General features: G+C 38.7%; 1 protein-coding gene, 1 non-coding gene and 1 pseudogene across 4 annotated transcripts in view; 2 read left to right on the top strand and 1 right to left on the bottom strand.

Moving 5' to 3' along the window:
* The window catches only part of USP32 (ubiquitin specific peptidase 32), a 206,691-nt gene that overhangs the window by 95,786 nt on the left and 88,950 nt on the right, over positions 1 to 21,955 (bottom strand). For all 3 annotated transcript variants that reach the window (XM_055577392.1, XM_055577393.1, XM_055577391.1), the window contains exon 3: positions 1,138 to 1,243. In XM_055577392.1, the coding sequence (XP_055433367.1) occupies positions 1,138 to 1,243 (106 nt within the window). The remainder of the gene's footprint in view (positions 1 to 1,137; positions 1,244 to 21,955) is intronic.
* Positions 2,374 to 21,955, top strand: part of LOC129648502 (V-type proton ATPase subunit G 3-like) — a 38,952-nt pseudogene continuing 19,370 nt past the window's right edge.
* Positions 7,595 to 7,701, top strand: LOC129651891 (U6 spliceosomal RNA). The gene has a single exon (XR_008714393.1). It is a non-coding gene; the product is annotated as a U6 spliceosomal RNA (small nuclear RNA).

Genomic DNA, 21,955 nt, shown 5'->3' on the forward strand with positions numbered 1-21,955 from the left:
CAAACTGTGGAAAATTCTTAAAAGAGATGGGAATACCAGACCACCTTACCTGTCTCCTGAGAAATCTGTATGCAGATCAAGAAGCAACAGTTAGAACCAGACATGGAACAATGGATTGGTTCAAAACTGGGAAAGGAGTATGTCAAGGCTGTATGTTGTCACCCTGTTTATTTAAATTATATGCAGAGTATATCATGCGAAATGCCAGGCTGGATGAATCACAAGCTGGAACTAAGGATTGCCAGGAAAAATATCAACCACCTCAGATATGTAGATGATATCACTCTAACGGCACAGAAAGTGAAGAGGAACTAAAGAGCCTCTTGATGAGAGTGACAAAGGAGAGTGAAAAAGCTGATTTTTAAAACTCAGCATTCAAAAAACTAAGATCATAGCATCTGGTTGCATAGCTTCATGGTAAATAGATGTGGAAACAGTGGAAACAGGGACGACTTTATTTTCTTGGGCTCCAAAATCACTGTGGACGGTGACTGCAGTCACAAAAGGAAAAGACACTTGCACTTTGGGAGAAAAGCCACGACGAACGACTGCAACAAATACGTACGTGTGAAAAGTGTTTGGTTTTCTCCTCTTAATCTGTCTAACATCAACTTAATTATTAAATCAGCCAAAGAACCTAGAAAGGAAGTTTTTTCTGCTCTTTCAGAGTACTTTATTCCTTCTTACTGTCAAGCAATATTCTATTGCTGGTTATATTACACTTTATGATAAATGCATCAGTTGATGGGCATTAGGATTGTTTCCATTTTGTAACCATTACGAATGTGCTGTTATGAACTTTTTTTTAAATGAATATATGGTTTCAGTTTCCTTGGGTATATATCTAGGAATGAAATTGAAAACTCAATGTTTAACAATTTGAGAAACTGCCAGTTAGTTTTCCAAAGTGGCTGCATTATCTATCTTACACTTAAGTGGTATCTCATTGTAATTTTAATTTACATTTCCCAAATAACTACTTATGTTTAACATTTTTTCAAGTGCTTATTGGCTATTTGTATATCTTCTTTGAAGAAACATCAATTCAAATCCTTTGACAGTCATCAAAATTTTGAGGTAGATAATTCTGTACATAAATGTGGTGTTTTAACTTTTTGAGATAATAAAAGTACTTACATTTTGCTTTCTCTTCATCTCTGCCTCTTGTAAGAAGGACAAGTCCAACTATTAAGTTATTGAAGTGCAGTCCTTTGGATGTTCCACCAAAAGAACAGTAAATCACCTAGGAGAAAATAAATGGTAAAGCCAACCTTAGACATTTCAGTTGTTGAGGAATTTGAGGCTGGTAACCTCACCTTTAATAAATCTTATCTCCATCTCCAAACAAGGTCCTGGTAAACTTCAGCACAATGATGTTAAATTTCTCCCTCTTCTTCCTCCTTTATACCTTGTTATCACACTCAATCAAGAATATACTGTATCCATCCTAAAGTATATGTATCACTGGCTGACTCACTGAATTTTCTTTCTCTTGGGAGTCCTCATCAAAGTCCAAAGAGATAAGCTCTTCCCCTTCAATAGTCCCATGTGATCAGAATTTTGACCAGAGAACCTCCTTAAACTTCTGTTAAATGTCTACATATCATTTTGATTTGAAAAATCAACATTCTGTAAGTGGGTGTTCAAAAATACGATGGTGATTATACTACAATATATAAATGCACCTAATTAACATGCTGTACACCTTAAATTTATACAATGCTGTACATTAAATATATTCAACTTTTAAGTAAAAAAAAAGAAAAAAAAGACATTTTTATACTCTTAAAATTGAATATTATAACAATTAGAAATAAAGAAGAAAAGCTATTCATAAGAAAGTGACAGTAACAGCAGTCACATAAATTCATTCACTCAACAGTTCTGTGTTGAGAGCCTAGTGTGATACTGTCATATAACAAATGTATTTTGGTCTTCTGCCAGGTTCCAAAAAAAAACAACGCAAGAGATTCTAAAATCTTTGGAATTCCCAGAGTGATACAGATGAAAGGTGGAGAAGGAAATGGCAACCCACACCAGTATTCTTGCCTGGAGAATCCCATGGACAGAGGAGCCTGGCATGGGGTCACAACAGCTGGACTTGACTTAGCAACTAAACCACTACCCCCACCACCACAGATGAAAGGAGCATCTTTTGTTATTGATAATAAGCCTCTTTAAGCCACACCTGAATTTATGCTAATAGGGTAACCCTTGGCAGGTTAGGGTTAGCTTACAAAACTTTAGAATGGGAGCTGGCAGTCAGAGGAACTAATGACGTGATTAGAGGGTTAGAACTTTCAGCCCCACTTTCCAGAGTCAGGGAAGGAGCAAAGGGCTGAAAATGGAGCTAACCACCAACACGCCTATGTAATGGAACTTCCAGAAGCAGCCCTAAACTATGGGTATGTTGGTGAACATATCATGGTACAAGAAGGGTGGAACACCAGGACATGGAAGTACTGTGCACCATCTCCTTCCGAACTGTTCCCCCGCCCCCACGCTATCCGCCATCCCATGCATCTCTTTCCATCTGGCTGTTTGTGAGTTGTATCCTTTATAGTAAACTGGTAACAGTAAATAAAATGCTTTCCTGAGTTCTGCGGGCCCTTTCTAGCAAATTACTGAATCCCAGGAGGGATACATGGGAACCCCTGACTTACATCTGATTGGTGAGAAGTAGAAGAAGTTGGGGACCTGAAACTGGCATCTTCTGAAGCGGGGGGCAGACCTGGATGTCTGCACTAACTCTGGGTAGTTAGTATCAGAAATGAATTGATTTATAGGATACCCAGCTGGTGCCCAGAGAGTTAGAGAACTGATTGATGTGGGGAAAAAACTCCACACATTTGGGGTTAGAAGTGCTATGTGGTTTAAAAAAGAAAAAAACATGACCTAGTATCTGCCAAGAAGAATTTGTCATTAAAATACATGATTAAAGATAATTCAAATTAAAGAGTCAACATATGAAAATACATATTCATTAAATGATATTTATAAATATATTTAATAACACTATGACAGCTGATGCTAGAAACTGTGTGCCTACAGTGCCACTGATAGCATGCTCAGCAGAAACTAGCACAGGGACATGTTTCCAAATCAGAATACACAAAACATAAAAAGAATATAACACATCTACTTTGTAGAGTAACTATTTCAAGTTGGCCCCTGCATAACCAGGGGTCATGCAGGCCCCTGCATAATTCGTGTCCAACTCTTTTGTGACCCCATGAACTGTAGCCCACCAGGCTCCTCTGTCCATGAGATTTCCCAGGCCAGAATACCGGAGTGGGTTTCCATTTCCTTCTCCAGGGGAGTTTCACACCCCAGGGATCAAACCTGGATCTCCAGCACTGCAGGCAAATTGTTTACTGTATGAACCAGGGAAGCCCAAGAAGAAGGTATCCTCTATCTCTAAGGGAGGGTCAGGAAAACATCATAGCCACAGACCTTTAAAGGTCCCCTACCATTTGGCAAGAGGCAGAATCAGTGAGAAAGTCTCACCCTCCAAGTTGCAGAGACGTAAGGACCGCCTAAAACTGAGACAGCAATAGGACAACAGAAAGTCCCCCACCTGGTGCCCCTCGCCACCTCCACCACTGTGTTAGCAAGTGCTGAGCAATCAATTACAGCAGTCTACCACTGAAGGAGAGGGAAGAATGTGGAGAGAGCTTCTCCGAGGTACAGTACCAAGGAGAAAATAAGATCAAAAGTTAAAGGTAGAGCAGACATTACAAATCTCCCCTGGCAAACGGGCCTCTAATCTAAAAGAGGTAACCTTAGTGTGGAATTTGAAGCCTGTAGTGTCCACTGCGGGTAGTCATAACAACACACTAAAAACCCAGCTCAACTCAAGTCTAGACTGACTCAACTACTTGTGCTAAGACTCAGCCAGGCACAAACACTGTTTAGCTCAGTCTCTACTGTCCTATATAAAGCATCTATCTTCCCACCACAAATTATAAGTCACACAAGGAAGCAGAGAAAAACCCAAAACCTCACAGACTGACAAAGGAAAAACATAGAAATAGAGTTTTATAAAGCTCTGGAATGGCTCAACAGCAAACTCAATAGGCTCAAGTTAGAGATTATCCAAACGAAACACAGAGGGGAAAATATGTGGGGATGGGAGGGGACAAAACAGGAAATCCAAAGGCTGTGAGAAAATACAAAATGATTTAACACACATGCAACTGAAATCTGAGAAGTAAAAGAGAATGGAACAGAATAGCTGAAAAGATAAAAGGTTGAGAATTTTCCAAAACTAATCGACACAAAACCACAGATATAAATTGTTCAGAGAACAGGTAGGACAATCACTTTTAACTCCCCAAAACCAGCTAGACAAATTGTATCCAAACTATTCAAAGCAAAAGGTAAAAAGAAAACCTTTAAGGCAGCCAGAGGAAAAAAAATGCATTACATTGAGAAAAACATTTCTCATCAAAAACTACATAAACCAGACAACAGTGGAATGACAATTTTAAAGCAATTAAAGAAAAGAAAAGAAAAAAAAAACAAAAAAACAACCTGAGAATCCTATTCCCAATGAAAATACCTTTTAAAAAGAAAAAGTAGAGTTTTTCAGGAAAATAAAAACAGAGAAGCAAACGTATACTACATAAAAGGGTAAAAGAAAGCACTTCAGGCTGAAGGAAATAAGATATCAAACAAAATAACTCTATCAACACAAAGAAAAAAAAGAGTAGGAAATAGAATAAATCAAATATGAAATTTCCTTATTTTTCACTGGTCTAAAAGATAATTGGCTGGCTAATGGAATAAAGAAAGTGAAAGTTGCTCAGTCGTGTCCGACACTTTGCCACCCCATGGACTATAAAGTCTATGGAATTCTCCAGGCCAGAACACTGGAGTGGGTAGCTGTTCCCTTCTCCAGGGCATCTTTCCAACCCAGGGATCGAACCCAGGTCTCCCTCATTGCAGACGGATTCTTTACCATCTGGGCCACCAGGGAAGCCCAAGAATACTCTGGTGGGTAGCCTATCCCTTCTCCAGCGGATCTTCCTGACCCAGGAATCGAATCTGAGTCTCCTGCATCACAGGTGGATTCCTTATCAGCTGAGCTACTAGGGAAGGAATAACAGTAAAATCCTAATGTGTTTATAGCATATGTAAAACACTTGACAACAGAACATGGGACAGAGGAATTGGAAGTTTACTACTGTATTCTAAAATGTTATTCCATGTTGTAGCTCAGTCTTCACAATGCCAGTGAGAAATTAATCACAGCACATAGTGTTTAACCCAACATCAACTCCATTAATAAATTTATAAAAACAATAGCTAATAATTTTAAATTATATATTATTGTGTTAGTTGCTCAGTCGTGTCTGACTCTCTGTGACCCCATGGACTGTAGCCCGCAAGGCTCTCCTGTCCATGGGATTCTCCAGGCAATAATACTGGAGTGGGTTGCCGTTCCTTTCTCCAAGGGATCTTCCTGACCCAGGGATCGAACCCGGTCTCCCCCACTGTAGGCAGATTCCTTACCACTTGAGCCACCAGGGAAGTCTAGTATTAATCCAAGTGCTTTGCTTCACCAGTATTAAACCTCAAGATAATTCCATGGGGAAGATATTACTGGTGTCCCTCTTTTATGGCTGAGAAAAACTAGAGCCCAAGTAGACTGAAATAACCTTTCCCAAGTCATACACCAATGAAGCAGCAGGATCAAGATTGAAACCAAGGTTCCTAACACTGAACTCTTAACCCTTTCACTGTTCCACAGCACAATTATACACATTCTTTAGCATATAAAATGAAAAACATCACCAGCAAGATGTATACCATTTTGATCAAATATACTGAAGACTAAACAAAAGAAATTTCAAAGTATTCACAAACCCAATCTACAGACACTATGTTTTTGGCATCCCTTTCTTTCCACTTTTTGGCATCCCTTTCTTTCCACTTTAACTTGATAATGTGGTCACTTCACTGGCTTTTATACAAAGAGAGCAAAGTCATAAAAGTAAACTTAACCAAGAAAGTCTGAGTAAGATATGATTTTTCAGTTTTGCAAGTATCTGTAAATTGTAGATTTTGTTTTGAATACATCTGGTTGGAATGCTGGAATGAATATAGTGGTCCCTCATGCCCAAAATATAAGAACAGCAATAACTTTCTAAAACCACAAAGTTCAAAAGTTCATCTAACAGATGATGAAAGCAGGCCCAAGAAAATTACCATATCCCCTGATTTAAGATGAATGTATTTTCCACCTTTTATTAATGTTCCAGAAATCATTATGCATCTAACATTAAATGTGTAATTATCTTTCTTTCACTCTGCAGAAGTTATTTTTATATCAACAGTCACCTTATAACTGACAATACTTTAACATTAATGAAATGTTAAGTGCCATGCTCATTACACTGTTCTTAGGATCCACTGAAAGAGGCTGTACAGGATAAACAAGGATATTTTGTTGCTACTTTTTAAAAGGCACGTGAGTGTTAACTTATTACTATAATCTGTTATAAAAACTTTATTTTAAAATCCCTCTAATAATTTTCTGTAGCTATTAGAAATGAAGAAGAATAAAAAACATATTTTCTTAAGCATTTCGTAGCCATTAACATCTGGATTGAGACTTTGGCATACTGTTACACTAATGTGTAAAATTGATGCTTACGGTAATGATCTCACTAGCCTCTTTTCAGACAGTGATATCATCCGGTAAATAATATGATTAGTTGAGAAGACTGGGGAATTAGTCTGCATTTTAAAAGAGAAAGACTTATAATATACAAAGAACCTAACCCTCTCCATATAGTTAGAAGGTTAAAAGGCAGACGTACGTAGGTGTCCAGTGTAAAGGAAAGACTGTGTCACGTTTCAACTGACGTTCTACGATCCTCATCCTTCTCCTTTTAGCATCTTTTGGACATGAAGTACAAGGATACGCCACTGTTCCTAGGGGACAGCAGTAAGGGATGCATATTGTTTCTAAGGGACGCATATTGTTTCAGAGCACTGCTTTTGGGGTCAGGGATTCCTGAACTGAAACCAGGCTTTACTAATTTACCAGCTATGTAATCTTGGGCAAATCACTTAACTACCTGAGCCTTAGTTTCAGTCCTCTGAGGCTTGGTGTCACATGTCTTCTCATTCTAGAACCCAGGTGGAAGAGCAGCCCCTGTGTGAGAACGGCTACTCTTAGGGCAGAAGGCAGACTGCAGCCTGACTCCATTCTGTTTATCAGTAAGAATTAATTCAGCATTGATGAGCTCATGGTTTTGCCCTTGAATACAACTTTTCCTGAGTAGACACTATTACATTTTTTAAACGATTTTGATTCAGTCAAAAGAACCAAATTAATATCTTCAAATTTTCATTCATTTTATATAATTTTCAAGAGAATCAAACTTTTCCATTAAAATTTTTAATAGATATTTGATTGTCAGCTGGTTTTTGTTCATATCAAAAGTTTCTGAACTATCAAATCTAGTCTTCTTACATCAAATTTAGCTGATCTAAATTTGTTAATGAAAAATTGATTTTTCTAGAAATGTCTAAACAACAACAAATTCTTAACTGTGTGCTTGAATAAAAACAAAAACAACCTGCAGTGCTCACTTCAGCAGCACACATACTAAAACTGGAATGATATAGAGGAATTTAGAATGGCCCCTTAGCAAGGATGACATGCAAATTCATGATGGGTTTCATACTATGGTATCACTTATAAGTGGAATTTAAAATATGACACAAGAAATTCCCTGACAGCCCAGTGATTAGGACTCTGTGCTTTGAATGCTGAGGACCCAAGTTCAGTCCTTGGTTGAGGAACTAAGATCCCACAAGCTGCACAGTGTGGCCAAAGAACAGATTTTAAAAAATAAAAAATACGACACAAATGGACTTATTTATGAAACAAACAGACTCACAGAAACAGGAAACAGACTTGCGGTTGTCAATGGTGGGAAGGGAGAAGGGATGGATTGGCAGTTCTGAATTAGCAGATGCAAGCTATTATATACATAGAATGGATAAACAACAAAGTCTTACTGTAGAGCACAGGGAACTATATTCAATGTCCTATAAAAGAATATAAAATAGTGTGTGTGTATAGAATCACTGAGCTATATACCAAAAATTAACACAACATTGTAAATCAACTATATTTCCATTACAAAAAAATTTTTTTAAATAAGTAGCTAAATAAAATTAAAAAACTTATTATAGTTTATTCTTAATTTGATATGAAAATATTGTCTCTCTCCACAAGATATTTTTAAAATATAACACATAATATCATTATCAAAACTAAAAAAATCCCTCTCTTCCCAAATTCCTATGTTGAAACCCAGTAATGGGACTTTCAGGAGGTGATGAGGTAATGAGGGCGAAGCACTTATAAATGGGACAGGTGGTCTTTTTTTGAAAATTTGTTTATTTTTGGTTGCCCTGGGTCTTCGTTGATGAGCAGGCTTTCTCTTGTTTCAGCAAACAGAGGCTACTCTCCAGTTGCAGTGCACGGCTTCTCGTTGCGGCGGCCTCTCCTGTAGCAGAGCATGGGCTCTGGTATGCACGAGCTTCGGTAGTTGTAGCATGTGGGCTCAGTAGCTGCGGTACTCAGGGGGTCAGTACTCTTATAAATGGGAGACCTAGGAAAGCTCCTTTACCTCTTTAGCCACAGGAGGACACAGCAAAAAGATGGCCATCTATGACCAGGAAGTGGGCCCTCACCAGATACCGAATCTGCAGGCACCATAATCCTGAAATTCTCAGCCTCCAGAACTATATGGGAAATAAAATTCTGTTTATAAGCTACCCAGAACATGGTATCGTTATAGCAGCCTAAAAATGGACTGAGACAAATACTACAAAAATTCCTCAGTAGCATCAAATATCTAGTTAGTATTCAAATTTCTCCAACTATCTCATTTTTTTTTTTCAACTTAAGATCTAAAATATATAATTGATTGCTAGTCTCTTAACTCTCTGGATCTGTAGGTTTTCTTTCTCTCTCCCTCTCTTTTTCAACACAATTTATTTGCTGAAGAAACAAAGACATTTGTCCTAGGGAGTTTCCCAAGGTCTACATTTTGACAATGTAGACCTTGGGAACAGGTCTTGGGACAGACCTTTATTGTCTGTCCTCTGTATTTCCTGTAAATAGGTAGTTAGACCCAGAAAACTGATCACGTTTAAATTATATTTTTTGGCAAGAACCATCTCCCAGTTGGTGCTATTGCATTTTCATCAGGAGGCACATAATGACTGCTTATCTCTCTTTTTGGTTACCCTGAGATGCACTTCTTTTCCTTCATTAACCAGTTTTTAAAATATGAGTTGGTTTCCCAGCATCTTTCAGAGGTATCTGTGCAGAAAAAAGAAAATATAGACTACTTGAGACTGTTATCCTTAAATCCGCTTTCAAGTTTGGTCCTTGACTGGTATCTGTGAACTTGGATTTTGGGGAGACTTCCTGAATCTAACTGTTCCCTAAATGTTAAATGCGGTTAACTGCTTAAACTGTTTATGAAAACAATGTGGTTTATGCTCAACATCTGCTTTCTTTTGGAAGTTTGGAATTTTGGCCTGTGATAAATTAGAAGGTGTCCAGGTGACCAGCTTCAATAAAAGCCCTAAGCAATGCGTGTCTCTCTAAAGAGCGTCCCTGATGATAACATTTCACACCTGTTGTCACAACTTACTGCTAGAGAAACTAAGTATATCCCCTCCGGAAGAGGAATGGGTGAAGCTTACACCTGGTCTCCTCCAGATTTTGTCCCATATTCCTTTTCTCTTTGCTAATTTTGCTTTCTATCCTTTTGTGATACTGAATCAGAATAGTTGAGTATGACTATGCTCAGTCGTAGGAGCCCTTCCTGTGAATCATGAATCTGGGAGTGGTCTTCGAAACCTGTATCCAAAAGGGGTATATTTTTTTTCTTTTGCACTTTTTATTTTGTTGGGGTATAGCTGATTAACAATGTTGTGACAATTTCAGATGAACAGCAAAGGAACTCAGCCACACATATACACATCTCCATTCTCCCTCAATCCCCTTAAAAGGGGTAGTTTTTAAAATATATTTGATATGTTTCAATCTCCTTACACTCACACTTAGTTTAGCCATGATCAATTTCCCTATCCCTTTGTAGAGGCAGACTGTTCTTCAAATTGGCTCCTGAAGCCATTTTTTATGACTCTAAGTACTGTCTGACACTTTCCTTCCTTTCTGGTACAACAAGATATTCTAAGCTCACTTTATAAATTTCCTGACCCAAACCTAGAATCAGATATTTTCCCAAGCAGCCTGGTTCTTTAAAGTGGGAAGTTCTATTTAGAGATCACAATCACGATACTAAGGGTGCTTGCTGCTTGGGTATTATTGACTGTCTCTCAAACTTTTCAAAAAAAAAAAAAAAACTTTTCAGTGGACAGATCTAGGAAAGTAAAACCCAGAAGAATGTATACTAATAGTCCCACATATATACAATCTTTTTTCCATTTCATCTCCAACTAAGTTAATCACTGCATTTGATACAGATTAAATGTTTCATATTAACAATGTTTCAATGTTCCTTTCTAGAGGACATTATTGAACTAAGGTAACAGAGAAATAGGATAACAAGAAGATAATTCTAAATGATAACTTCCAAAGGAAATCTAGGGATTTCCCTGGTGGTCCAGTGGCTAAGTGGAGAAGGCAATGGCACCCCACTCCAGTACTCTTACCTGGAAAATCCCATGGACAGAGGAGCCTGGTGGGCTACAGTCCATGGGGTCGTGAAGAGTCGGACACGACTGAGCGACTTCACTTTCACTTTTCACTCTCATGCACTGGAGAAGGAAATGGTAACCCACTCCAGTGTTCTTGCCTGGAGAATCCCAGGGACGGGGGAGCCTGGTGGGCTGCCGTCTACAGGGCTGCACAGTCAGACACGGCTGAAGCGACTTAGCAGCAGCAGCAGCCAGTGGCTAAGACTCGGGTGCTCCCAATGCAGGCGGCCCGAGTCGATCCCTGGTTAGGGAACTAGATCCCATATGCCACAACTAAGGGTTCGCATGCCACAAATAAAGATCCCGCATGCTGCAATTAAAAGAAAACAAATGCTGCAACGAAGATGGAAGAGCCCGTGTGCCGCAACTAAAATCTGGCACAGCCAAATAAATAAAAACTTTCTTTTTTATGCTCTGAGAACATAAAGCATGAGAATACTGGACCTAGATATTTGTAAAAGAGAATTCTGATGCTCTCACAAACACAGTTTCCCTTTCCTTGGGGACATAAGGCATGGAGACATTTCCCCCATGCTCCCTGCAGATGAACAGGGCTATATATCAACTTCTGGCTAAAAGGTTATATAGAGAAATGACACCACTTTTGAGCCAAGTACCTAATTGCATGAGTAACCGAGCATGCCCTCCATTACTCCAGTACTGATTTACAGAGCTCTTTCTGATATGTTAAGTGCCAAAGATTTGACATTGCCAAGCAAAGCCACTAATTCAAAAAGATACACGTATCCTAATAATGTTCATAGCATTATTTACAATAGCCAAGATATGGAAGCAACCTAAGTATTCATTAACAGATGAATGGATAAAGATGTGGGGTGTGTGTATATACCTACATATATACAATGGAATGCTACTCAGCCATAAAATAGAATGAAATTTTGCAATCTGCTACAACATGGATGGACATGAATGAGTGACTAACCATGAATGCATGCCAGGAAGATCTCACATGCCACAGGGCAACTAAACCCAGTGCCACAACCACTGAGACGGTGCTCTGGAGTCCAAGAGCCACTGCCAGTGAGCCCATGTGTCAAAATTACTGAGGCCTGCACGCCCGTGCTCTGCAACAGGAGAAGCCAGGGCAATGAGAAAACCAAGCACCGCAACAAAGAGTAGCATCTGCTCTCAGGCAACCAGAGAAAAGCCTGTACAGCAACGAAGACCCAAAGCAGCTATTAAAAAAAAACAAAAACAAAAACAAAACGCAGTTGCATATTCAAAAAACAAAATGCTTCAGTCTGCTTTATTTCTTTATGCTTCTGCTAGATCTTAAAGATTGCAATAAATCTTTTAGTGCTTCATACATTACAGACAACAAATATTTTTTGAATTATTGAGTGCACTTAAGAAAATAGACATTTCACCCCACTATCCAGGTTTGTTGGCAGCTAGAGTCCCATTGTGCCAACCTACTTTCCATTAAAACACTACAGCTATAAGAAATTAGGAGTAGATTCATGGGACATACTAATAATTAAAATACATAAGATCCTAGACAATTTTGAAGTTCCTAAAGTCCATTCCCTTCTTCTGAATGTGAACTCATTTCAGTGTTGAAACCAGACATAGCTGTAGTCTAAGATTTCTATCTTCTTGTATGCTCAGTTATGTTGGACTCCTTTGAACCCTATGGACTGTAGCCCACCAGGCTCTTCTATCCATAGGATTTTCCAGGTAAGAATGTTGGAGTCAGTTGCATTACCTTCAGAGGATCTTCCCAACCCAAGGCTCAAACCCACATCTCCTGCATCTCCTACATTGCAGGTGGATTTTTTACCACCTGAGCCATCGGGGAAGCCTTGTATTACTTATAACCCATTATTTCAGGAAACTTAAGTGATTCTCTGGCTGCTTAGGCTCAAAAGAACTAATGACATATATCCTTCTGTTTATACTGTCTTAAAGGAAAGCTGAAATTACACAAAGTTTTAAAAGACTGGCAATTTTTCACTTTGTATGTTTTGCTTATGATCTGTCTCTCCTGAGAAAAATGTAAGTTATACAAGAGGCAGGGATTCTTTGTGACTAGTTACTGCTATTCAGCACTAGTGAGTGCTGAATATTCCTCTTTATTGGAGAAGCAAACGGCAACCCACTCCAGTGTTCTTGCCTGAAGAATCCCTGGGACAGGGGAGCCTGGTGGGTTGCCGTCTATGGGGTCACACAGAGTTGGACACGACTGAAGTGACTTAGCAGCAGCAGCATTCCTCTTTATATAAATGATATTAGAAAAACACATTTTCAAAGATAATTATAATGGATCATTTTTTTTCTCCTTAAGTAGGTCCTTTTAGATCAAATTTATACAGGTACCACTTGTTTTTACTTCAAATGATTTTGAATCTTATACAGAAATCTTAGAAAAATCAATTTTAGACTTGAATTAATCTTATGCTTCAGATTCTCCTGCAATGATGAGATGAATGTTTAATTTGGAAAAATAAATAGTCTATAGCACTGGCAAAAGGTCAACTTGACATATTCTTTGTTTTACCAATAATATAAGAAGCAACTATTTTCAAGTGAATGAAACAATCTTCTAATAATAACTGAATATATCAATTCTCATATTTTTCTACACTTATTTTGAAAAAGGATTCAATTCAAATCTCTATAAAAGTGAATTTTTATGAGAATTCCCTTAAGGTCCAGTGGTTAGGACTCCAAGATTCCACTGGAGGGGGCCCGGGTTTGATCTGTGGTGGGGAACTAAGATCCAGCAAGCAGCACTGTGTGACCAAAAAAAACTGCTTCACTTTTTAAGCTTGCTCAAACTCATGTCCATCGAGTTGGTGACACCATCCAACCATCATCCTCTGTCGTTCCCTCCAGAGGACATACAATGAAGACTGAGTGCAGACAAAAAGAAAAAGAAAGAAGAAAAAAAGCTGTAAAGTATAATTTTAAAAAATATACCTTTCCCTTTAAGAGATCACATAAGAAGTAGACCAATTTCTTCATATGCCCAGCTATAAAGCTAGCCTAGAAGTTACAAAAAGTTAATTACAGTCCACGTTATGACAAAGATCATGTTCCAGAAAATTAAAATGGTACAGTGATTAAATTAACTAATAATAATTAAGATGAACATGCTGACTTTATTTAGGAAACTTTATGACAAGGTCTCATATCAATAACAACATATTTTAGATAATAAATTGTGGACTGAATAATTAGTTAGGGTCACGCAAATCTCATTGAAACTCAAATATAAAAGAGTGATTAAAAATTCTACATCTTTTTTGGAAAAAATAGGTCTAAAGAAGTGCCAACCTGCCAACTATTAAACACTTTTTGTTGGGAGATGACTCTTGAGAGTCCCTTGAACTGCAAGGTGATCAAACCAGTCAATATTAAAGGAAATCAAGCCTGAATATTCACTGGAAGGACTGATGATAAAGCTGAAGCTCCAATATTGTGGCCACCTGATGCGAAGAGCCGATTCACTGGAAAAGACCCTGATGCTGGAAAAGCCTGAAGGCAAAACGAGAAGTGGGCAGCAGAGGATGAGATGGTTAGATAGCAATACTGACTCAACAGACATGAATTTGAGCAAACTCTGGGAGACGGTGAAGGACAGGGGAGCCTGGTGAGCTGTAGTCCTTGGGATCGCAAAGAGCTGGACATGACTTAGCGACTGAACAACAACAAATCAGTGATTTGGATTATGACATAGAAGGCATGTGTATTAATTTCATTAAAGACAAAAGCTGGGAGGAATGACTAATAAAACAGGCAATAGAATATAGAATTAACATCATCTTAGGCAGGAACACAAGGCTAAATGCAGCAAGATTAAATGTAATGTGGTCAGAATTTTTTAAAAAGTCAGAATTATATGTGAGGATAGAAGAACAAAATCAAGCTTGGAAATTTTAGCCAACAAAGCTATGACCTTTTTGCTTAAGCTAATACAATTTTATGCTACGTGCTGCTGCTGCTGCTAAGTCGCTTCAGTCGTGTCCGACTCTGTGTGACCCCATAGATGGCAGCCCACCAGGCTCCCCCGTCCCTGTCCCTGGGATTCTCGAGGCAAGAACACTGGAGTGGGTTGCCATTTCCTTCTCCAATGCATGAAAGTGAAAAGTCAAAGTGAAGTTGCTCAGTCATGTCCGACTCTTAGCAACCCCATGGACTGCAGCCTACCAGACTCCTCCGTCCATGGGATTTTCCAGGCTAGAGTACTGGAGTGGGGTGCCATCGCCTTCTCCGATGCTACATGGTAGTGATTAAAGAATTAAATATTCTCCTACTGTTCACTAATCTAATTCCATCTAGAGAACAAACAGCATGGGATTAACCACTATGCATATCAACTATGGTTAAGGAGTAGTAGTGGAAAAGGACTTGCTCAGGTTCCCACTTTGCAATTCAAATAGTTGAATTCCATCTCTGAGTAGCAGTAGATTTCCAATGGGGGTTCTAATGGTGACAGCAAAAACTACGGACTCATGATAACATGCCAAAATCCCCAGTGACTTCTACCTCTGTCCCTATCTCTAGAACCAGAAAATGAGGCTGGGACTAGGTCAGGTGAATATACAGATCTGTTTCAATGCCCCCAAATTTAAAGGGGGTAAATGAAAATCAAAAATTTCACTCAATTCATGATATTTTACATTTTCAAGGTGATGTGTCACATCAGTTTACAACATCTAACACTTAGCAAGACACAAAAACTTTAACAACATAAGAGAAATGTTAAACAGAGAAGGATGTTTGAGATAAAACTGACTATTACTAAGTTATCGCACTTCCCTGGTGGTCTAGTGGTTGACATCTGCCTGCCAATGCAGGGGACATGTGATCAATCCCTGGTCCGGGAAGATCACACATGCCACGGGGCAACTAAGGCTGTGTACCACAACTACTGAGCCTGAGTGCCTACAGCCCAGGCTCCGCAACAAGAGAAGTCACCAAAATGAGAAGCCCGAGCACTGTGTCTAGAGAGTAGCTCCTGCTCACTGCAACCAGAGAAAGCTAATGCATTGCAATGAAGACCCAGCACAGCCAAGAACTAATTAAAAAATAAATAAGTTATCAGTTACAATGGAATATTATCCAGCCATCAAAAGAAATGATGTTCTAACACATACTACAACATGGATGAATGCTGAAAACATTACACAAAGGAAATAAGCCACACACAAAAAGCCATGTGTATCATTTCACATATAAGCAGCCCTTAAAATAACTCAAGCAATTAGTTATTAAGTTATTTAATTATTAAGAAACAAGGAAATCATTCCCCACTCACAGACTACACCTTATAGAAAGAACTGCTTAGAATTCAGAATGCATTTTCCTTTACAACCAACCAATGATCAGATTTCCCTGGTTAACCCCATGAATTCTACATAAATTATAATGTGGTTAAAATACTGAGTAAGTAACAATAATTTAAAGAACACTTTAAAAGTATACAACTGTGAATGTATTCATTTCATCTGTATTATGAACTAAATAAGCTTAGGGGCTAAGTATAAGAATGCAGTCATTATTTACACATATCATACACTATGTGGTGAAAAGGAAATAAAAAGACAATATGAATGTCTCAGTCCATTTCTCCTCTTTATCCTGGCCCTATGCAGTCCCCACTGCTCAGATTTTATTTTCTTTTAGTTTTTATTTATTTTTGGCTGCATTTGTTCTTTGCTGCTGTCGTGGGCTTTCTCTAGTTGCTGGGAGTGGAGTGCTACTCTGTAGGTACATGGGCTTCTCACTGCAGTGGCTTCTCTTGTTGCAGAGCACCGGCTCCAGGGTGTGCAGGCTTCGGTAGTTGCAGCCCCTGGGCTCAGTAGCTGTGGTGCACAGGCTTAGTTGCCCCACAGCATGTGGGGTCTTCCTGGACCAGGGATTGAACCAGTGTCCTTGGCATTGCAAGGTGAATTTTTTTTAAATTTTATTTTATTTAACTTTACAATATTGTATTGGTTTTGCCATATATCAAAATGAATCTGCCACAGGTATACATGTGTTTCCCATCCTGAACCCTCCTCCCTCCCCATACCATCCCTATGGGTCGTCCCAGTGCACCAGCCCCAAGCATCCAGTATCGTGCATCGAACCTGGACTGGCGACTCGTTTCATACATTATATTATACATATTTCAATGCCATTCTCCCAAATCATCCCACCCTCTCACTCTCCCACAGAGTCCAAAAGACTGTTCTATACATCAGTGTCTCTTTTGCTGTCTCATATACAGGGTTACTGTTACCATCTTTCTAAATTCCATATATATGCGTTAGTATACTGTATTCGTGTTTTTCTTTCTGGCCTACTTCGCTCTGTATAACAGGCTCCAGTTTCATCCACCTCATTAGAACTGATTCAAATCTCTTCTTTTTAATGGCTGAGTAATAACTCCATTGTGTATATGTACCACAGCTTTCTTATCCATTCATCTGCTGATGGACACCTAGGTTGCTTCCATGTCCTGGCTATTATAAACAGTGCTGCGATGAACATTGGGGTACACATGTCTCTTTCCCTTCTGGTTTCCTCAGTGTGTATGCCCAGCAGTGGGACTGCTGGATCATAAGGCAGTTCTATTTTCAGTTTTTTAAGGAATCTCCACACTGTTCTCCATAGTGGCTGTACTAGTTTGCATTCCCACCAACAGTGTAAGTGGGTTCCCTTTTCTCCACACCCTCTCCAGCATTTATTGCTTGTAGACTTTTGGATCGCAGCCATTCTGACTGGCGTGAAATGGTACCTCATTGGGTTTTGATTTGCATTTCTCTGATAATGAGTGATGTTGATCATCTTTTCATGTGTTTGTTAGCCATCTGTATGTCTTCTTTGGAGAAATGTCTATTTAGTTCTTTGGCCCATTTTTTTTTTTTTTTTTTGTTTTGGTTTTCCAGATTCCACAATAATTTCTTTTTTTTTCTTCTTTTTTAAAAATTTTATTTTATTTTTAAACTTTACAATATTGTATTGGTTCTGCCATATATCGAAATGAATCTGCCACGGGCATACATGTGTTCCCCATCCTGAACCCTCCTCCTTCCTCCCTCCTCATACCATCCCGCTGGGTCGTCCCAGTGCATCAGCCCCAAGCATCTAGTATTGTGCATCGAATCTGGACTGGTAACTCGTTTCATATATGATATTATACATATTTCAATGCCATTCTCCCAAATCATCCCACCCTCTCACTCTCCCACAGAGTCCAAAAGACTGTTCTATACATCAGCATCTCTTTTGCTGTCTTGTATACAGGGTTATCGTTACCATCTTTCTAAATTCCATATACACACATTAGTACACTGTATTGGTGTTTTTCTTTCTGGCTTACTTCACTCTGTATAATAGGCTCCAGTTTCATCCACCTCATTAGAACTGATTCAAATGTATTCTTTTTAATGGCTGAGTAATACTCCATTGTGTATATGTACCACAGCTTTCTATTCATTCATCTGCTGATGGACACCTAGGTTGCTTCCATGTCCTGGCTATTATAAACAGTGCTGCGATGAACATTGGGGTACACGTGTCTCTTTCCCTTCTGGTTTCCTCAGTGTGTATGCCCAGCAGTGGGATTGCTGGATCATAAGGCAGTTCTATTTCCAGTTTTTTAAGGAATCTCCACACTGTTCTCCATAGTGGCTGTACTAGTTTGCATTCCCACCAACAGTGTAAGTGGGTTCCCTTTTCTCCACACCCTCTCCAGCATTTATTGCTTGTAGACTTTTGGATCACAGCCATTCTGACTGGCGTGAAATGGTACCTCATTGGGTTTTGATTTGCATTTCTCTGATAATGAGTGATGTTGATCATCTTTTCATGTGTTTGTTAGCCATCTGTATGTCTTCTTTGGAGAAATGTCTATTTAGTTCTTTGGCCCATTTTTTGATTGGGTCATTTATTTTTCTGGAATTGAGCTGTAGGAGTTGCTTGTGTATTTTTGAGATTAGTTGTTTGTCTGTTGCTTTATTTGCTATTATTTTCTCCCATTCTGAAGGCTGTCTTTTCATGCAAGGTGAATTTTTAACCACTGGACCACCAAGGAAGTCCCACTGCTGAGATTATTAATCAGACAAAAGAAAGCTAAAGAAAAAATGAGCAGCTGGAGTAGCCACAGAGGAAATAATCAAGTCCCTCCATGCCAGAAATGTCCTTGATAATACATCTATCTAAAATCACATTTCCAGAACCTAGACTACCATTCCTCTGAAGATTGATCAATCAAGCAAGATACTAACATGTTTGGTTATCCCTTTCCATGTCTTATTCTCATCCAGGAATCAGTTCAAGTCAAGAAGTAATGTGCATGAAACTAAGATTGGTGAAAAGTAATGGCAGTTTCGGACCCTGAATCTGAAATCATTATAACTAGGCTCAAACACGTCTTCATTAATCAAAATAGGAACCATTACAGTCAACACATTTCTGTCAAGGAGAAATAAGTTTGTTTATTCTTGTAGCATAAAAATCCTTGTTTTGGAATTTGACAAACTATTGGAAAGCATTTTCTGCGTACTGTTAGTTGTGGAAGCATTTTTCCTGCAAAAAGTTGTTGAGATGCTTGAAGAAATAGTCATCAGTTAGTGAGATGTCAGGTAAATATGGAGGATGAGGCAAAACTTCATAGCCCAATTCGTTCAGCTTTTGAAGCATTGTAACATGCAGTCAGGCATTGTCGTGGAGAAGAATGCCAGCGGCAGACGCTGCAGTTTTTGGTGTATCTCATCGATGTGCTGAGCATACTTCACAGATGTAATGGTTTCGCTGGGATTCAGAAAGCTGTAGTGGATCAGACAGCCAACAGCCAGCAGACCACCAAACAGTGACCATGAGCCTTTTTTTGGGAGCAAGTTTGACTCTGGGAAGTGCTCTGGAGCTTCTTCTCAGTCTAAGCGCTGAGTCAGTCATCACTGGTAGCTGCATAAAATCCACTTTTTATTGCACATCACAATCTGATCACGAAATGGTTCCTTGTTGTGTAGAATAAGAGAGGATGACACTTCAAAACAATTTTTTTTTGATTTGTGGTCAGCTCATGAGGCACCCACTTATCGAGCTTTTTCACCTTTCCAATTCGCTTCAAATGCCAGTTGATCTTAGAATGATCAATGTTGATTTCTTGAGCAACTTCTCATGTAAGTTTTAAGATCATCAGCTTATTGATGTTATGCTCTCAGTTGGTTGTTGTCGATTCTGATGGCCAGCCACTATACTTCTCATCTTCAAGGCTCTCATCTTCTTTGCAAAACTTCTTGAACCATCGCTGCACTGTACATTCATTAGCAGCTCCTGGGCCAAACACTTTGTTGATGAAAGGTGTCTCTGCTGCTTTACGACCCATTTTGAACTTGAGTAACAAAATCGCTCGAATTTGCTTGTTGTCTAACATCAAAAATATGCATTCAACAAATAAATAACATTCTGGGATATCTTATCATCAGGCAAATTTGAGAAACACCACACAAACCCAAACATACATTCATTCCAGGCAACAAAGACAAAAATAAATAACTACATCAAACTACAAAGTTTATGCACAGCAAAGGAGATCAACAAATCCCTAGCCCCAAATAAACGTAAAATAAACAGCAAGTAATAATTCATTAGCAAAAAACATAAAGCAAAAAATGTGCATTAAAGTAATGTATCATGAAACCACATCTATTTAAGAATGTATTTCAATATCAAATGGCAAAGTTAATGCAAAACCGCAATTACTTTTGCACCAACCTAATATAAGTTTAACTTAATGATGCTAAAGCTGAAACTCCAGTACTTTGGCCACCTCATGTGAAGAGTAGACTCATTGGAAAAGACTCTGATGCTGGGAGGGACTGGGGGCAGGAGGAGAAGGGAACGACAGAGGATGAGATTGGCTGGATGGCATCACTGACTCGATGGACGTGAGTTTGAGTGAACTCTGGGAGTTGGTGATGGACAGGGAGGCCTGGCGTGCTGCGATGATGGGGTCGCAAAGAGCAGGACACAACTGAGCGACTGAACTGAACTGAATCACTTTACTGTATACTAGAAACTAATAACAGCGATATAAAGCAACTATACGTTAATCAAATAAATTTTTAAAAAGAGAATTGAGCATACAGCACTCTTTCTGCACATGCGTACACTGGTTACTGGTAAAAATAAACCTGGAGGGAAAGTCAACAGCCAAACTAAGAGAACCAGCAAGGCGCTGTCATATGCAACTGCTCCCTTGTAGCTACATTTAAGAATATGTGGGCTCTAAAATGCCAGTTTTAAGAACTGACATGTTTTTGTGCCAAGATATTCTTATATTCCTATTTCCCTCAGTAGCCAAAAATATGCATTCAACAAATAAATAACATTCTGGGATATCTTATCATCAGGCAAATTTGAGAAACACCACACAAACCCAAACACACATTCATTCCAGGCAACAAAGACAAAAATAAATAACTACATCAAACTACAAAGTTTATGCACAGCAAAGGAGATCAACAACAAAATGAAAAGGCAATGAAGCAATGGGAAAAATATTTGCAAGTCATGTGTACGATAAGGGGTTAATATCCAAAATATATAAAGAACTCAATAGCCAAAAGAAACAAAACAAAAAAGAAACTGGGTTTGTATAAGGACAGAGGAACTGAATATAGACATTTTTCCAAAGACATACAAATGACCAACAGGTACATTAGGTACATCACTAGTCATTAGGAAAATACAAATCAAATCACAAGAAAATATCACCTCACATCTGTTGGAATAGCTATCATTAAAAAGATGAGACACTGTTGCATGGTGTACATGACAGTTATCAAGAGAGCAAATTAAAAGAGGTCTTCTCATGAGTAAAAAATTCTTTTCTTTTTTATATCTATATAGAATGACAGATGTTTAAATTTACTGTGGCAACATTTCAGGAAATATGTAAGTCAAATCATTATGCTGTACACCTTAAACTTCAATGCTGTATGTCAATTTGTATCTTGATAAAACTGGGAAAAAAAATAAAGTGGTGAGGCTGTGGAGAAAATGGAGCCCCAGGGTACTATTGGCAGGAATGTAAATTGGTGCAGTCATTATGGAAAACAATATGGTGGTTCCTCAAAAAATTAAAAATAGGATTACCATATAATCCGCAATCCCATTTCTGGGAATATATCCAAGGAAACAAAAACAGGATGTCAAAGACATATATGTACTCCCACTTTCA

This window comes from Bubalus kerabau, chromosome 4, assembly GCF_029407905.1.
Source record: "Bubalus kerabau isolate K-KA32 ecotype Philippines breed swamp buffalo chromosome 4, PCC_UOA_SB_1v2, whole genome shotgun sequence".
Classification (NCBI taxonomy): Eukaryota; Metazoa; Chordata; class Mammalia; order Artiodactyla; family Bovidae; genus Bubalus; species Bubalus kerabau.